The 17774-nt window shown below is 41.4% G+C and overlaps 2 protein-coding genes across 4 annotated transcripts in view; one reads left to right on the top strand and one right to left on the bottom strand.

Annotated features, from left to right (window-relative positions):
- Positions 1 to 6517, bottom strand: part of Ubxn2a (UBX domain protein 2A) — a 37506-nt gene extending 30989 nt beyond the window's left edge. Inside the window, exons 1-2 of one of the 2 annotated variants that reach the window (XM_060365542.1) lie at positions 6171 to 6517; positions 2549 to 2648 (exon numbers count right to left, since the gene is read on the bottom strand). The gene's annotated coding sequence lies outside the window, so the exon portion shown is untranslated. The remainder of the gene's footprint in view (positions 1 to 2548; positions 2649 to 6170) is intronic. The other variant, XM_060365547.1, reaches the window with a different exon arrangement.
- Positions 6518 to 6650: 133 nt separating this feature from the next.
- Atad2b (ATPase family AAA domain containing 2B) overlaps positions 6651 to 17774 on the top strand; it is a 127342-nt gene continuing 116218 nt past the window's right edge. The window contains exon 1 of one of the 2 annotated variants that reach the window (XM_021644967.2): positions 6651 to 7208. In XM_021644967.2, the coding sequence (XP_021500642.1) occupies positions 7002 to 7208 (207 nt within the window). In that variant the 5' untranslated portion in view covers positions 6651 to 7001. The remainder of the gene's footprint in view (positions 7209 to 17774) is intronic. The other variant, XM_021644968.2, reaches the window with a different exon arrangement.

The raw sequence follows: 17774 nt of genomic DNA on the forward strand, positions 1-17774 counted from the left end.
TGGATGAATTCTGCTTACTGGCTAGCTCTCTGGCTAGTTTTTTGTTAGCTTTCTTTCTTTCTTCCTTTTTCTCTTTCTTTCTTTTTTTTTAAACATTATTTATTTATTTTATGACCTTTGGTATTTAGCCTGCATGTGTGTGAGTGTCAGATTTTGGAGTTACAGACAGTTGTGAGCTACCATCTGGGTGCTGGGAATTGAACCTAGGTCCTCTGGCAGAGCAGTCAGTGCTCTTATCCACTGGGCCATCTCTCCAGCCCTGTCAGCTTTCTTATACAGCTCAGGCTACCTGCATAGGGATGGTGCCACCAACAGTGGGCTGAGTCAAGAGAGTTCCTCACGGACATGGCCACAGGCTAGTCTGTGCAAGGCAGATTCTCTCTTCTCAGGTGACTCTAGGTTATTTCAAGATTGACAATACAAACTAGTCAGGACTGTTTTGATTTTTAATTTTCCATCCACTACACTCTTCTGCTCTCCAACTGAACTACTGAAGGTGCTAGGTTTTTAATTTTTTTCCTTTTGAATCAGCTTTGGAGATTTGTGTATTCCAATAATTTTTTCATCTGTTATATGATTTTTTTGTACACAGTTGTTTACAGTATTTTCTTTTTTCATTTTTGAGACAGGACCACATATAGCCCATGCTGGCATCCCAAACTTGCTTTGAACCAAGGATGACTTTGAATTTCTGATCCTCTTTCCTTCACCTCTTAGGTAGCACTGCTACAGGCATGCATCAGCACCCTCCCACCCAGCTTATGTGGTGCTAGAGAAGGAACCTTCGACTTTTTGCATGCTAAGCAGATATTCTACCAACTGAGTTACATTCCAGACCCTGAGTGTTTTTTGAGTCAGGGTTTTCTGGTGTTGCTTAGGTAGGCCCTGAACTATTTTGTCTCAGCATATCCTATAGCTTGAACTACAAGCATAGGCCACCCCATCTAGAAGAACTGAAATTTTAAATTTGCAAATTTAAGTTATACATGGCTCATAAACACCTTGGACAATACACAAATCTCATGTTTCATGTCATAAATTTTGCTTTGAAGAAACCTTAGTGTTTCTTCACATGCATCAAGCTTAAAAATAGTCTCCTGGCTGGCATCTCAGGATCATCTCTCTACTGAGGAATTCCTTATAGCTTTGTAGTATCTTGCTTTTCCTTTATTGGGAATATCCTTTTTGAAGAAACTACCATTGCTTATTTATGTTGATTAGCTTTTCATCACATGACAAATACCTGAGAAAATCAACTTAGTGGAGAAAAGATTCATTTTGGCTCATGATTTCAAAGGTTCAGTCCATGGCCAGCTTGATCAGTTGCTGTGGGCCTTGGTGAGGCAGAGCATCATGACAGCAAGACTGTGTGGCAGACAATAACAGGAAGGGGCCCAGATGTACTCCTCAAAGGCATGACCCAGAAACCCCCTTCTTTCAACCAGCCCTCACCTGCCACTGCTCTGCCATCTCACTACAGTCTATTTGAATTGTAATCCACCAGTAGATTAAACCCCTGATTACATCAGAGCCCTCAGGATCTAACTGTCTCAGTCATCTCAGTCCAATCAAGTAGACAATGAAGATTAACTGAGCATAGCGGCACACACTATGTAATCCTAGTACTTGGGAGTCTGAGGCATGAAAGTTATGAGCTTGAGGGCAGCATGGGTTATACTATGAGTCCAAATAGAAATTATTATTTATAATAAATAAATAATTTATTATTTTTAATAATAAAATATTAACTATTATATCACCCCCTCTGCCCCAAGACATGGTTTCTCTGTGTAGCCCTGGCTGTCCTGGAACTTGCTCTGTAGACCAGGCTAGCCTCGAATTCACTGCAATCCACCTGCCCCTGCCTCCTGAATGCTGCTGGGATTAAAGGGGTGTACCACCACAGTCAGGCTGTGGTGTAACTCAGGCTGCCCAAAGCTGGCTCTTTAGCTCAGGCTAGTGTCTACCTCAAAATCCTTTCAACTCAATCTTGAAAATGCTGGGTTATAGGTACCATCATGCACAAAAAGCCATTTTTAGTTTTTTTTTTTTTTTTTTTTTTTTATTGTTGACTTTGTGCACTGAAGTTTTCCTTTAGTGAAAGACTTCTCCTCCTCTTCTTTTTGAGACAGGGTTTCTCTGTGTAGCCTTGGCTTCTTGGGCTCACTTTGTAGACCAGGCTAGCCTCGAACTCACAGAGATCCACCTGGCTAAGACTTATTTTCTTCAAACCTTATTTATGCCTATGTGAGTCTTCATGCATATTTGAGGGTACCTGAGGAGGCCAAACTTGGCTAGAATAGGGCTACGGTCCACCCGTATCAAGAGTGCTTGATATCCACCCGTTGTTATGACCTACCAGGATGTGGGTGCTGGGAACCCAATTGCGTCCTGTGCAAGAGCAGCAAGCACTCTTAACAGCTGGGCCATCTCTCCAGCCCTAAAAGAAGTGTGTAAGGAGAACTATCAGGAGGGCTGAAGAGAATGCCCAGCAGCTAAGCGTACTTACTTACTTGAAGAGGGCCCAGGTTAGAGTCCTACTGCTTACCTGATGGCTCACAACTGCCTATTACTTCACTTTCATGGTATGTGATGCCCTCTTCTGACCTCTGCTGCCACTGCATCTATCCGTTGCATGTAAACAGAACCTACATATAAAATAAAATAAGTATTAAAAAAAAATTAGGGTTAGGGATGTCTCTAAATGGTGAACCATTTGTCTCACACTCAGCATTTATAGTTCTGGCTTGCCCAAAACTTACTATGTAGACTACACTAGCCAAAAATTCAGAGATCTACTTGTCTCTGCCTCCCACATGCTGGGTACTGTCTAGCATTTTTAAGGTCCTAGGGATTATTCTCCAGGTTTTGTTTTTTGTTTTTTTAAAGGGTATCTTTTAAACCTTTAATCCTAGCACTTGGGAGGCAGAGGCAGACAGATCTCTCTTGTAGAGGAATTTTAATCCAGCAACATGGCTACTCTCGAAAGGGATCACATCCAAAGACCTAAATCTGAGTGGTCTGACTGAACACAGACACACCTTTAGCACACACCTTTAATCCCAAACAATGACATCTAATTGAGGGACAAAGTGATAAATCAGAGAAAGATTTGGCAGAATGAGTCAGAGATAGGATATGCCCAACTCTCACAAGAACAGACATGAAAGAAGCTACTTAAGAACAGTGTAGAGAGAGTACGGAAGAAGAGAGTACAGTACAGGAATACTGTAGAGTTTGTGCAGTCAGTAAAGTACAGTGGAGTTCAGAGGCAGTTTTCCCAAGCAAAGCAATTCAGTGAGAAGCTAAGAGAAGCCAATTTGAAATCAGTCAGCTTGGAGAGGAATTTTGAGCCAGAACAGCTAAGAGTTCAGAAAGAACTGGACTCTAACTGGGCCCTCTTCAAGTAAGTATGCTTAGCTGCTGGGCAATCTCTTCAGCCCTCCTGATAGTTCTCCTTAAATACTTCTTTTAGGGCTGGAGAGATGGCCCAGCTGTTAAGAGTGCTTGCTGCTCTTGCACAGGACCCAATAATAATAGTTTCTTCAACAGTAAGTCTTAGAGGCTAAAAACATCCTAGGCCTAGGTGAGCAGATGGAGGCTGGAAGCTGAAGCCTCCAAAGTCTAGGCTTGCAGAAGATTAGAGTGCACAGAGGCTAGAAGCTTCCTGGCCTAGGCCTAGGGATACTTAGAAATGCTCTGGGCAGCCAGCAGTGAAGGTAAGTGGGATGGCGCACACCTTTAATCCCAGCTCATGGGAGGCAGAGGCAGGTAGATCTTAGTTTGAGGCCAAATGCTTTTTTATTTTAATTTAGATAATTTATTATCTTTTTAAATAGTTTATATTTTTGTATTTTTATCCTTTAATGTCTTCTTCTTCTTCTTCTTCTTCTTCTTCTTCTTCTTCTTCTTCTTCTTCTTCTTCCTCCTCTTCCTCTTCTTCTTGACACAGGGTTTCTTTGTAGCCCTGGCTGTTCTAGAACTTTCTCTGTAGACCAGACTGGCCTTGAACTCAAGAGATCTACCTGCCTCTGCCTAAGAAACGTCTTCTTATCCCATGATTATAAAATTTTTGAGTTAAGCCAGGCAAGATGGAGCACACCTGTATTCCTACCACTCGGGGAGGCAGAGGCAGGCAAATCTCCTTGAGTTCTAGGCCAGCCTGATCTAGAGTGAGTTCCAGGACAGTCAGGGCTACAAAGTGAGTCTAGGACAACCAAGGCTACATAGAGAAACCTTTTCTCGAAAACAACAACAACAAAATGAGTTAAAGAAGTTAACAGCTTTATGCATGTCTCTAATCAATTTGATCTTTATACATGAGTAAAGAGTTTTTATTCATAAAGGTATATCCAACTGTCCTAACATCATTAAAAGAGTATTTTTTCATAGCCATTCTGGTGGTGCATGTTTGTGATTCCAGTTGCCAAGGATACTGAAAAACGAAGATTACAAGTTTGTACATATACTAGCCTGGGCAATTTAGCAATAAAACAAATGGCTGGGAGTGAAGGTGGTGGCACACTTGACTTGAATGCTTTTCTTCTTCTTCTTCTTCTTCTTCTTCTTCTTCTTCTTCTTCTTCTTCTTCTTCTTCCTCTCCTCTCCTCCTCCTCCTCCTCCCCCTCCCCCCCTCCCCCTCCTCCTTCTCTTCTTTCTTCTTCTTCTTCTTCTTCTTCTTCTTCTTCTTCTTCTTCTTCTTCTTCTTCTTCTTCCTAAAACAGATAGGCTCTTGAAGTGTAGCCCAGGCTAACATTCAACTTGCTGCATACTCTAGGCTGGCTTTAAAATTGAAATTGTCTTGGCTCAGCTTCCTGAGTGCTGGGATTACAGACCTGTGTCACCATACGCAGCTCCTTTTCATCTCTCAATAAAGAGACTATAAAGTTTCTTGAGTTCACTGGGATAGGACAAATATGTTAGAAACAAAAGTGATCTGTAGAACTTTGTCTTACTTCCCTCTAGGGCTTAGCTTTTGATTATTCCCAAATAACCACTTAGTATCTTGTTAATAGTGGTATTTTTTTCTTTTTATTGTGCTAGTTTGACATGGGAAGAGGATTATACACTGTAGTCATAGTTCTGCCATACTATATCCCCAAGTCTTATTTGAATATAGTATTAAATAAAACTTAAAAGTAGTATTTTATTGCATGGCATAGTGGCACACACCTGTAATCCCAACACTCAGGGGGGCAGAGGCAGGCAAATCTGTGAGTTTGAAGCCAGACTGGTCTACAAATAGAGTCCAGGACAGCTAAGGCTACACAGAGAAACCCTGACTCGAAAAGTATTTTATTGACTTATCTTTTCTCTAGTACAGACAACTGTGTTCTATGTTCTCCAAGCTTTTCTTTCTTTTTTTTCCCCCGATGTCTTTCCCCTAATTTTGTGGTTCAAAATGCATCTCTAGAGGCTTTCCTTAAATAGTTGTTTGAAGAGGGGCCCTTGCCTCTTACCATATCACACTGCAGTTTACTGGTTCCTTGTCCTTTTTTCAGTGAACCAGAGGATCTCACTTTGTAGCTCTGCCTCCTGGAATTCACTATGTAGACCAAGCTGGCTTTGAATTCATATAGAAGCCACTTCATCTGCCTCCCAAATGTTTGTTTTTCTGGAATTCAGACTATTCTGGAAACAGACATTCTATTGTGAGGACTGAACGAGGCTCATTAATTTTATGTCTGGGGACTGACATGGCTAAATTGCTGTAACTATGAAGCTGCTTGGTTTTTACAGGAATTTATTCACTCTTTCATATCTCAGTATATAATAATCAGAGGAATTTCTGCCCAAATAAAGAGTAGGCTCTCTGTCTCTAACAAACTGATGTTTTGAAATGAACGATCATTCTTCCCTCCATAACAGCAGATCTTTTCATATTATGTGTACTTTGCTTTTTTCTTCGCAAGTGCTTTGTCTTAATTCTGGGATGGAGATAAACGAGGCTGCTGAAATCACTTCAGCAGATCTGGCTAAGGTCACAGGAAACAACATTGCCTCACTTTGTTTAAAGATGCAGGGCTCTTCCAGAGTTTAGTGGTTCACCCCTTTAATCCCAAAATTGAGGAGGCAGAGACTGGCAGACCCCTAAGAGCTCAAGGCCAGCCTAGTCTCTACAGGGAGTTAAAAAAAGAAGCAGGATTCCTAAGGTGCTTTCTTTAGTTTACCTTCAGTGGACTACGAAGACGTTTCTTTCATCCGCGGCCATTATAATTTGGACAGTCATGCAAAGTGCAGCTCAAGTTCATTAAGGGTCTTGCCTTAAGTAGCTAGGCAATTCGAACTCCCCGCACCGCGCCCTCCTCTCAAGTCCCCCTTCTAGTCCGCGCTCCCCCGGGCTGGGTCGGCCGTTCTTTGCGTCATCCAGGCCACCGCAGGAGTCGCCGGAATCTGGGGTCCTCGGTCCTGGCCGGGCGTTGAAGGGTCCGGACTACGTTCCACGCGGAAACTCGTCCCGCGCCCTAGTACTCTGCCCATCCTCCAGTCTAGACAGGCCCGAGAGACCTAGGCAATGTCGAGCTCACAGGCCAGAGCGCCTCCCCCCGGCTCCCCGCCGAGCACTGACGTCACGTCGGGGCGGGGCCTGCGGAAGCGGCGGAGAGGGAAGGGCTGCGCGTCCTTGCAGCGCCCCGCAGCGGCCGCGGCCGGAAGCGGCCTTGTCGGCCCTGCGGCGCCAGAGCCTTGACGCACGGAGCTGAGAGGGAACGAGAGAGAAAGGGGCCGACATGGCGGCTCCGCTCGGCTCCCGCTGAGGAAGGCTGAGCGGGCGCAGGGTCTGTGCGGCCGGCTTGCAGCCTTGCTTCCGCCTCCCGCTCCCCGCCTCCTCGCGCCGCCGCTGGCTTCTACTCCGCTCTTGCTTGTCGTGGCCTGCGTCCCGGAGAGGCAACGAGAGCCGGCCCGGCAAGGCTCCGCTGGCCCCTGCCCGCCGGCGGGCCGGCCTTCCTCGCCTCTCCCGGGAGCGGCGGGCGCGGCGTGGACCCGGTCCCCCTGGCTGGACCATGGTGAACACCCGGAAGAGCTCTCTGCGCCTTCTTGGGTCCAAGTCTCCTGGGCCTGGGCCTGGGCCTGGGGCCGGAGCGGAGCCGGGGGCGACCGGCGGCAGCAGCCATTTCATCTCGTCTCGGACCCGCTCCTCCAAGACGCGCGCGGCCAGCTGCCCGGCAGCCAAGGCTGGGGGAAGCGCTGGCGCCCTGGACGAGGCCCGGGTAAGAGCGGCGGCCCGCGGCCGAGGCTTGCGAGTGCCGGCCCGGCCGCCCGGGCTTTGTCTGGCCGGAGACCGTCTGCGGGTGCGGTGGAGGGTGGCAGCCACCGAAGGGCCGCGACTCCAGCACCTTAGCTGTGCCGGCCCGGTTCTTTTGTGTAAAGAACAGCGTTTGAGTCCGCGGGAGAGGGCTCTTGGGGTCCTTTTCGGGAACATTTGTACCGTCAGCCATCCGTGTCCTTGCCCTGCTTCAGAGGGGAATTCTGGAGGACGCCAGAATGTAAGGCTGTAGTCCCTGGCTTGGAAAGGGGAGAAAAGAGAAGTGAAAGTTTTCTTCGGTGTCAGACCTTTCTTGAAAGTGTGTCAGTTCTTGCCGCTGTCTAACTGAGTTTACTTAGTTTGGGGGTGGTTCAAGTTGGTGAGGAAGTGAACAGAGCTCCAGTTGGCAGGCAGGCAGGGAAGCTGAAAAAAGTTTGTAGCTGCTCTGACACCAACTTTAAAAACAAAACCAACGCATAACGCCTCTCTAGGCAAGGCAGAACAGACACGGTGGTGCTGTAAGCTGTAGGGTGAGCCAGTCCAGCTAAGGTTTTAGTAAAGAGCAGAAGAGCAGAGGACTTTCAAGTCACAAAAGGAGTGAGAAAGAAAGAAACGGGTTGAATGGGCACTGTCATTCCAAAGTGACATGGTTTCTACATTTCTGTTAAGGAAATGGCTTACAAAACCCAAACTAGCACTGTTGCGGTCCGTACAGTTGGAGAAGTGACACTTTAAGAAGCAAGAGATGCTTTAGTTCTTTATAAAGATGAGATCTGAGATCCTGAGCTTTTATCACCCATAATGTAAAACATGAAGCTAGCACAAATGTCACTTTAAAGTTAGCGAGAAGTTGGTGTTGCTATGAAATTGGTTCTGAATTCAGAGGTGGGTTGCTTCTGCCTAGAAAGAGGTTAACTTTCTAAGAGGCATTTGGCCAAACAGTGGTTATTTAAAATATTCCTTTAAATTCATTTTTGTTACTTATAATATGCAAGGTTCTGTATTTGCTTGTTTATATGTTTTCTCTGTGTTTTATACTGTTTTGACACTAATCAGAATGAGTCTTAAGGTACAACAGAAATATTTTACCAGCTATGAAATATATGTATTGTGTCTTTGGAAATCTTTTTTTTTTTTTTGTGAGATATCTGGAAAGTATTTTTGAGCTGTCTTAATTTAGTAGACTTCTAGGAGTGTATAGTTCTTTTTGGTTGAGCTGAGTATTCTGAAGATTTTTTTCTGTAGAAACTATTGTAATGTACAAATTTTCCACCTTACTATTGCTATCACATTCTTAAATAATTTTAAGGAACAGTGTGTCCTCTACACTTAAGTGCAAATAAAATATTTAGAGGGTAAGCATGTAATTGTATCATGCCATAAATGCTTAGTCTTTTAGAGCAGTGTCAACTCATCGGAGGCAATTAGCTCATCTCTCACTGATCAGTTTGTGGTCCCATTTTTGAATTCAGGGATCTCATGCTGTCCTTACCCCCTGAGGAATAAGGTGAGGTAATTTGTCAGGCAGCTGTTATGGAGATGTTAAAAGGCAAAGAATCAATAGTCTAATGTAGAAATGAACACTTGGTAGCTTTTAAATGGCCAGAGGAATGAAAGATGATGTTTTTCTAGAAGGGTACTAATGAAACATTATTTTGTGAACTCTTTTTTAAAGTGTTTTAACAGACCGTAAACAGTTGGCTCTTAAGATTTACTTTGAAATATTCGCCTTTCATCGTAATGGGACTTATGTTATAGCTATAGCAGATGATAGTTCTGATTGCTTTTGGAGAAATTTTGGAGATATTCTTATCTCTTACTGTGAGCTATTGAACCTGTAGAAGAGGAAAAGTTACAGGTCTGAATTTATTATGTTTATGCAGTGTTACGTATCCAAAACATGTATTTCTTTGTTGTGTATTCCTGAAGTGAATTGATTAATTTGTCTGTGTTACAGGAATTTAGCTCTCCTAGTTTACTCTTTTTGGTGCTTAAACATGCTGTTTACTACTGTGGGGTCTCTAACAGACGTTTCTTCCTGTCTGCAAAGCCTAATTTGATGGGAATTGGATTACTACTTTGTTGCTTTAGAAGATCTGCCTTTTTATAGTAAGAAGTGTATTCCTCTTTGTAGGATAGTGATTAAGAAGTTCCTTTATTTCCTACTTTTGTGCTGTTTTCTACATTTTATATTAACTTTTCTTCCCTTCTCATGATTTTTAAAATGTCATTCATTTTACTTGTTATTTGTTCATTTGCCTCAGAAAATCATACCAACAAGGGTTATTCCTAGAGTTTTGACTTAAATTTTTTTTTAAAGTAAAATTTTACTTTAAAAGAAGTAAAAAAAAAATCTTCTTTTTATTTTATGTCATTGGTGTTCTGTATGTGTGTGGGTGAGGATGGCAGATCCCTTGGAACTGGAATTACAGTTATTAGCTGCCATTTGAGTTCTGGGAATGGAACCCGGCTCCCTTGGAAAGAACAGCCAGTGCTCTTAACCATGGAGCCATCTCTGTAGCCCTTGTCTTTTTCTTAAGTGGTGTCTGTGTAGGGAAGCAGTTAAACTAGGGTGCCTTCTGAATGTACTGGGATGATTTTTTTTAAATATTCGTTTTTCTACTTTTAAATTTATTTGTCATTTTTATTTATTTTTATTTTTTTAGAAGGAGTGTGTTTTTCATGTAGTCCTAGATATCTTGGAACTCACTCTGTAGACCAGGCTGTTTTCAGACTGAGAGATCTGCCTGCCTTTAAATATATTTTTTAACTTAAATTAATTTTTTTTCGTTTGTTTGTTTGAGATAGGGTCTTGCTTATATTTTTGGCTGGACTGAAATCTGCTAGGTAGACAGAGCTGTCCTGGTCTTGTGGCGATTGATCTTCCTGCCTCTGCTGGGTATGAGTGGTGGGATTGCATACATGTGCTAGCATTCCAGCACCTATTATTACTCAGCTCAAGGAGTTTGGGGATTAAGAATAAATTGTCACCACTATGAAAACCACAGGCACAGTAATCACTTCCATACCATTCCTGCCCTCTTTAATACTTCCATTGTTATAAATCTTATTTTTAGAAATGATACAATTATTTCCTTTTCTCTTTGACACAGTGCATTTCTTTGTAGGTATGATACAGTGTATTTCTATTTGAGTGTGATGGAATATTTTTAGCTGTAGTCAATATGCTGTATAGTAGCTTTCTAGAATTATTTATCTGGCATAAATGAAACTTTGTTGGCTTTGACCACTGCCTCCCTGTTCTTTATCCCTTTAGCTCTTGGCAATCACCCTTGTTCATTCTGCATATTTGAGTTTGTCTGTCTTCTGTTGTACATACAAATGAGATCATACAGTATCTTTTCATGTCTGGCTTAGTTCACTTAGCATAATGTGCTCTAAGTTTGCTGTGTTGTAAATGAAAGAATTTCCTTAAATGTTGAATAATATTCCACTGTGTATACACTGTATTTATTTATTTGTCTGGCATGTGACATTTATATTGTTTTTATATCTTTGCTGTTGTGTATAATGCTACAGTAGATATGGGAATGCAGTTACCTTTTTTGAAATATTTTTCTTTTCAAAACAGGATTTTTCTGTAGCCCTGGCTGTTCTGGAGCTTCCTCTGTAGCCCAGGCTGGCCTTGAACTCAGAGATCTGCCTGCTTCTGTTTTCTGTGTGCCGGGATTAAAGGTGTGGGCTACAACGCCTGGCACACCTCTTTGAAATCTTAATTTCAGTTCCTTTGGGTAAATATACAGAGTTGAGATTGCTGAATTATATGATAGTTCCATTTTTATTGTTTTGAGGGTCCTCTGTTGTTTTACCTTTCCATTAATGAAATAAAATAGGGGTCCCTTTGATTGCATCCTCACCAACATTTGATGGATATCTTCTTTTCCCCTTAAAGGTTTCTCTGTGTAGCCCTGAATGTTCTGGAATGTGCTATGTAGACCAGGGTGGCCTCGAATGCAGAGATACCTCTGCCTCCCTACTGCTGGGTCTAAGGTATACACCACCACAACCTAACACTTGCTAGATGTTTTAAGAATAATTTTTTTTTAGTCAGGGTGTAGTGGAGAAAGCCTTTAGGCTCAGGAGGCAGAGGCAGGCAGATAGCTATGAGTTAGAGGCCAGCCTGATTTGACTGGTCTATGTAATGAGTTTCAGGATAGCTAGACCTGTATAGTGAGACACTGTCTAGAATCACACTTTGGTCTTTGCTACTTTGTGGGTTCTTATTTTTCCCACCCTTTATCCCCACCCAGTTTCACTTTTTTCATTAGCTAGAGAAAGAAGGATAGAGGGGAGAGGTGGAGATGCTTGGCTCTGATTTCATCTTGTTCCTTCTCTGAGCAATACTACCAACAAACTGCAGCGACCTCCCTGAATGATCCACAATCACCAACCCTGCCTAGCAGGGCTCTAGCATTTATATACTCTCTGAAAAGTTCCCAGAATTCCAAATGGCACACAATTGCAGAAACTATTTGCAGCTGGCAAATCATACTCAGCTGCTGTGAAGCAGCCCCATATCCCCACACGTGAGATTAAAACAAAAACATATTCTTATATCTCTAGTTTTTGTTTGGTTTTGGTTTTTTTAAGACAGTGTTTCTCTGTGTAGCCTTGGCTGGCCTGGACTTGCTTTGTAGACCAGGCTGGTTTTGAACTCTCAGAGATCTGCCTGCTTCTGCCTCCCTGGCTGCTGGGATTACAGGCATGCGCCATACCTCCCGGCATATTTCTGTGTATTAATTTACAATCTATTCACTTTGTATCCCCACTGCATATGTAAGCCCCTCCCTTATCTCCTCCCAGTCTCACCCACCCTCTTTCTCCACCTATTCCCTTTTCCTAGTCCCCTAATAATGGACTTCTCTTTCTGTTTGACCCTAGCCTATCAGGTCTCATCAGGACTGGCTGCATTTTCTTGCTCTGTGGCCTGGCATGGCTGCACACCCCCCAACCCCCCCAGGGGGAGGTGATCAAAGAGCCAGCCACTGACTTCATGTCAGAGACAGCCCCTGTACCCCTACTAGGGAACACATTTGGAAACTGAGTAGCCTATGGGCAATCTTCTGGACAGGGGGTCTAGTCTAGGTCCTCTCCATGCATGGTCCTTGGTTGGAGTATCAGTCTCTGCAGGCTCCCCTGGGCCCAGGTATTTTGACTCTGTTGTTCTCCTTGTGGAATTCCTGTTCCCTTCAGGTCTTTCTCTCTCTCTGTGCTTCCATGAGGTTTCCGGCACTCTGCCCAAAGTTTGACTATGAGTCTTAGAATCTGTATCTCCTTCCATACCCTGGTGGGTAGAGTCTTTCAGAGGTCCTTTGTGGAAGGCTCCTGTCCTGTTCCTTGTCTTCTACTTCTGATGTCTAGCCTGTTTTCCCTTCTGAATGAGGATTAAGCATCTTCTCTAGGGTCCTCCTTGTTGTTTAGCTTTTTTAGGACTATAGATTTTAGTATGTTTATCCTATATTACATGTCTAATATCCACTTATAAGTGAGTATATACCATATATGTCTTTCTGCTTCTGGGATACCTCGCTCAGGATGACCTTTTGCCTGCAAATTTCATGATTTTCTTGTTTTTAATTTCTGAGTAGTATTCTGTTGCGTAAAGGTACCACAATTTCTGTATCCGTTCCTCAGTTGAGGGACATCTAGGTTGTTTCCAGATTCTGGCTATTATTTCTGTGCTATTAAAGAAACAAAAATTCCAGAATTATCACTATATCCCACCACCACAAAAGTATTTTTTTATAGCTATTCTATGTGGAATGGTATTTCATTAAATTATTACACTTACTAGTTTGTGTGTTATAGCACATGTGTGGAGGCTAGAGGAGAACTTTCAGGAATTGGTTCTGATCACTACACTATGAGTTTCAGGGATCAAACTCAGATTGTCAAGCTTCCCTCCCACCCCTATTGTGTACTTGCTTTGTAGATTTCACAGAGATCCACCTGTCTTCTGAGTGCTGGGATTAAAGACTTGTGCCACCATCCCCAGGACTATTTTTTTTTAATTTTGTATTTTTTAAATGAGTAATACTTAACAGATCTTCAGTATGTCCATTAATCATTTGTATGTCTTCTTTTGAGAAGTGTCTACTTAGGGTTTTAATTGCCTTTTGTTGTTTGTTTTTGATGCTGGGGCTAGAACCCAGAGTAAGCAAGTATTCTACACATCTTTTGATAGGTCCTTAGAGCCTTTACTGGATGTTTTTATATACCCCATTATTGATAAATTATGATTTCTGGTAGCCAGCTGGGCAGGTGGTAGGATTACCACCTTTTTTGAGAACTGTTGGAACCCAACTATGTCTGCATTGCAATGGAAAGTGATGCTATTTAAGGGACCACCTCAAAGTGTTACATTACTCCAGGTTGTTGGACTTTTTGTTTAGGAAATACACATTTATGTGCATAGTCAATTTTGAGTTTACCTCTTGATACTAGGTATTTGGTTTTATAATAGAAATATTTTACAATTTATGTTTTACCTCTTGAGAATTTTGTGCAAAATGCCTTACCCAGGAGGACAGATTTAATTCTGTTTGGATAAAATGTTATATGGGATACAAATATATCCCATATATATGGTGGAGAAACTGTTTGGTATGGATTAGCTTGTGTCAACTAGAACCAGCAGTGGTGGTATATGCCTGGAAATTAGGGCATGTGAGAGAGAGAATTTGGCAGGATTGCTAAGAGGATGAGGCCAGCCTAGGGCGCAGAATGAGTTTATAACCGTTTGGGACTGCTACACAGTGAGAAACTTAGAAAACCAAGGTGTGTATATGGAGTAGAGAGCCTGGGCATGGTGCTGTGTGTGTCTGTTCTTCTAGCAGTCAGATCGCTGAGTCAACAGGATTTTATGAATTTGAGGGGCTAGTCTGGATGACACTATGACACCTTGTCTCACAAACAACAAAACGGAATGAAACAAAAACCAAGAAAAAGTATCAACTAGATGATTTTTTTTTCCTTTAAGGTAGTGAGGATTGAACCTAGGGTTTTGCACATGTTAAGTACACACTCTATTCCTAAACACCCCCCAGTCTATATGTTTTTTGAAGGATATTAGATATAATGACAGGTTGTAGTTCGTATTAGTGTTTAAATACTTTGAGTGTATGCTGCTGTCATAAACTTCTGGTGCCTTTGAGTTATGAATATGTAAGTGTTTTTCATATCGCTTTGTACTTTTGTGGATACATGAAACAGATTTTGTTTAAAGTCTTTACTTAATTAATTGGATATGATGGCTCATGCTTGTAATCTTAGCACTTGTGAATTTGAGGATGGCTGGGCTGGCTATATAGTGAGATCCAGGCCATCATGAGCCTCAGACCAAAACCCTCTCAAAAAAGCAAATAAATCAATGAATAGACAAGTACCAAAACAACAATAGAAAAAAAAAAAACAAAAACAAAACTCTTTTTTTTTTTTTTTTGGCCAGTATTTTAATCCCAGCTCTTGAGAGGCAGAGGCAGACATATCTCTGGAAGTTTGAAGCCAGCCTGGTCTATAGAGTGAGTTACAGAACAGCCAGGGCTACATGTAAAAACCTGTGTCAAGGGGGGAAAGGCCTTTTTGTTTTCTTCTTCTTTAGTTTGTCTTTCTCTTTGAGAAGAGCTCTTGCTATATTGGTTAGGTTGATCTTGAATTCCTGCCTTGGTCCTCTGAGTAACTGTAACTGTAGATAGTATACCTGGTATTTGTGAGAGAATTGGCTGTAAGCATCATGAGGGCAGGCACTGTATCTTATTTTCCCTTTATTTCCATTAATTCTTCTATTCAGGACCTAATCCAGTATCTGACATAAACAAGATAGATGCTCAATAGGTATCTGCTAATGGATGAATGAATAATATATTGATAAGAAAATAGTGATTTATTTTGTGAAAATCCAGTGTCAAGACTTTAAGAAAAGAGGACAAGCCAAAATTTAGCCCCTGCATTAAGGACTATAAATGTATATGTGTTAGGCATATGAGAAAACAGAATGAATTGGTTCTGACAAAAATCATTGACATAGATAACATCAATTACAGTTCTGGATTCTACCTACTGAATGTTTTGGTGGAATTCGTTCATGTTCTTTGTTGTTGAGATATGGCTTAAAAGGAGATAGGGTCTTCTGTGTTGCTTAGGCTGTCCTTGAGCTTGTACTCTATCTCAGCTTCCCAAGGAGCTGGGATGCTAAGCATACATCACTGCCTGATGTGTTCTGCAAGTAGATTCCACTCACAGCATAGTCCGTGTGAGTTGGCCTTCTTGTAGTTGTACAGTTTCATCCTTGAATGTCACATGACTTCTGGAGTGCCCAGCCTTTAGCATAGTGCTTGGAGTAGCTATACCACAAAGTCCGTGCGTGCCTCTTAATTGTTAAAGCCTAGTGGGAGGGAGAAAAATACATATATAAAAATGTAATTAACCCTTCTTTGAATGCTGGTGCCTTCATGTCTACATTTATTTGGATAATTTATCAGCCTTTTTTAGAGCTTTCACTTTGACACTCAGTTCCTGCATGAGTTTTGTATGGAATCAAAAGCATCTGGAAATTACATTTGCCTAATCACTGTGTCAGAATTTTATACCCATTCTTGTCTCTTTTTAGGTTTTTAAAGTCTTGGGTATCTCATTTGGTGGCAAATTTAGATTAAGTGAGGAAATAAAAGAATACTGTTGTAATGATTTGACAGAAGCCTGTGGTTAGAGAGAGTTACTCTCATAGGCTACCTAGTGTCCGTGCATACCGTGGTTAGTGAGTTTAGTATTATCTGGTTTTGCCATAAGAGTCTAGAGTATTTGACAGAGAAGGATTGGAGTGGTCTGGTACTTTTGGACTTTGAATTTTCAAGTTACTTTAAAAACTTGTCTGTCAGCCCTCATGTTTTATTTTTGTACAAATAGAATTTCAGAGAAATAGAGGAAAATTGAAGTTCTTGTTAATATTTTTATTTATTGCAAAATCTTTAGTGCTAGCCAAATATTTTTTAAAAGTAGTAAAGATGAATTAATAAAATTAATAAAAATTAATAAAATTGAATCATTTAGTAAGTATTTGGCTCATTGGGTAAAGGTACTAGCCAGTAAGACTGATGGCTGAGTTTGGTCCCTGAAATCCTCATGATGGAACAGGAGAACCAACTCTCCATACCCTGCCACACACATGCACACATAAGAAATAAACAACTGTAAAAAATAGTTTTAGACTGTGCTTTATTTTGTACAGTGTTTACTCTAGATTTCCTTATTTGTTTCATGTTGACACAGTGTCTTGCTGTGTTTTAAGTCTTAAGCTGGACTTGAACTGGGTACTCCTTTTCCTTTATTGTCTTAAGGAATGTAGATGTAGGCTACCATGATTGGTTCTGGCTAGATTTTTGGATTTTTAATATTTTAATGTCTGAGCCTTATGTACCTTTAGAAGAAAATTTCAATAAAAAGTCACAGGTTGAGAATGTAGCAGAAATTGTAAAGTTATCCCTATACAGTTTTACTGTTTGATATAATTAGTTTATAAGTGTTGACCTTGATGAATGATTATAATTCCTAAGTAATTTAGGTAAGGAGTTTTAAAGAAATATATTATTATTGTTATTCTAGAGAGTCTCAGTGTATAGTCATGGCTGGCCTGGATCTTCCTATGTGAACCAGGCTATCTTTGAACGCACAGAGATCCACTTGCCCCTGCTCTCTCTGAGAACTGGGAGAAGAGAGGGTACCACCTTGCCTTGCTTATATTTTTGTTATTTTAATTTTTTTTTAGGTTAACACACAAAGTTAAGGTTTCGTTAGGGCTATTAGTTTATTTTTGATGAGGCTTCATATAGCTAGTACTGGCGTCAAACTTGCTTTGTAGCTGACAATGACCTTCTCTTGGAGTGCTGAAATTGTAGTATGAACCACTACATCTAATTGAGGCAGTACTGGGCATCAAACCTAGTGCCTCATGCATGCTAGGCAAGCATTCTACTAACTGAGCTACATCCCTAGCCCCTCATTAGAATATTTTCATGCATGTGTTTCATTATCTTTTCTTCTTGTTATTATGAGTTAGCACATTTTTGTACTTCATATTTCATTTGTGATCCGCTGTATAGGCATTAGCACAGTTAAAAAATAATGAGGTATTTATCTTTTTAATAAAGACTAGTCTTTCTAGGTTACAGAAAACAGTGCTTATTCGGTGGGGTGACTGTATGTCCTTGTTAGCTCAGGGCAGGGCTTACTTGCCTGCAGTCTGTGCTTGTGCTTGTGCCAGAAGAATGATCACTGTTATCATCACTCAGTTGAACATAGTTTATGTGCACGTACTTAAGTTTATGAGTAATATTTAGCTCCAGAGTGCATTTTAGATTTTAACCCTTTATTTTCAGCCTCTGAGTGGTTGTGGATACATATATTCACTGTCTAATTGTCTAATATTTTCATAGAGTGTATTCATTGCATTTAATCATGCACTCTCAAGTAGTGAGTGCTTAGACTGCTTCAGTATTGCTGCAATTAAGACCTT

Source organism: Meriones unguiculatus, chromosome 1, assembly GCF_030254825.1.
Source record: "Meriones unguiculatus strain TT.TT164.6M chromosome 1, Bangor_MerUng_6.1, whole genome shotgun sequence".
Classification (NCBI taxonomy): domain Eukaryota; kingdom Metazoa; phylum Chordata; class Mammalia; order Rodentia; family Muridae; genus Meriones; species Meriones unguiculatus.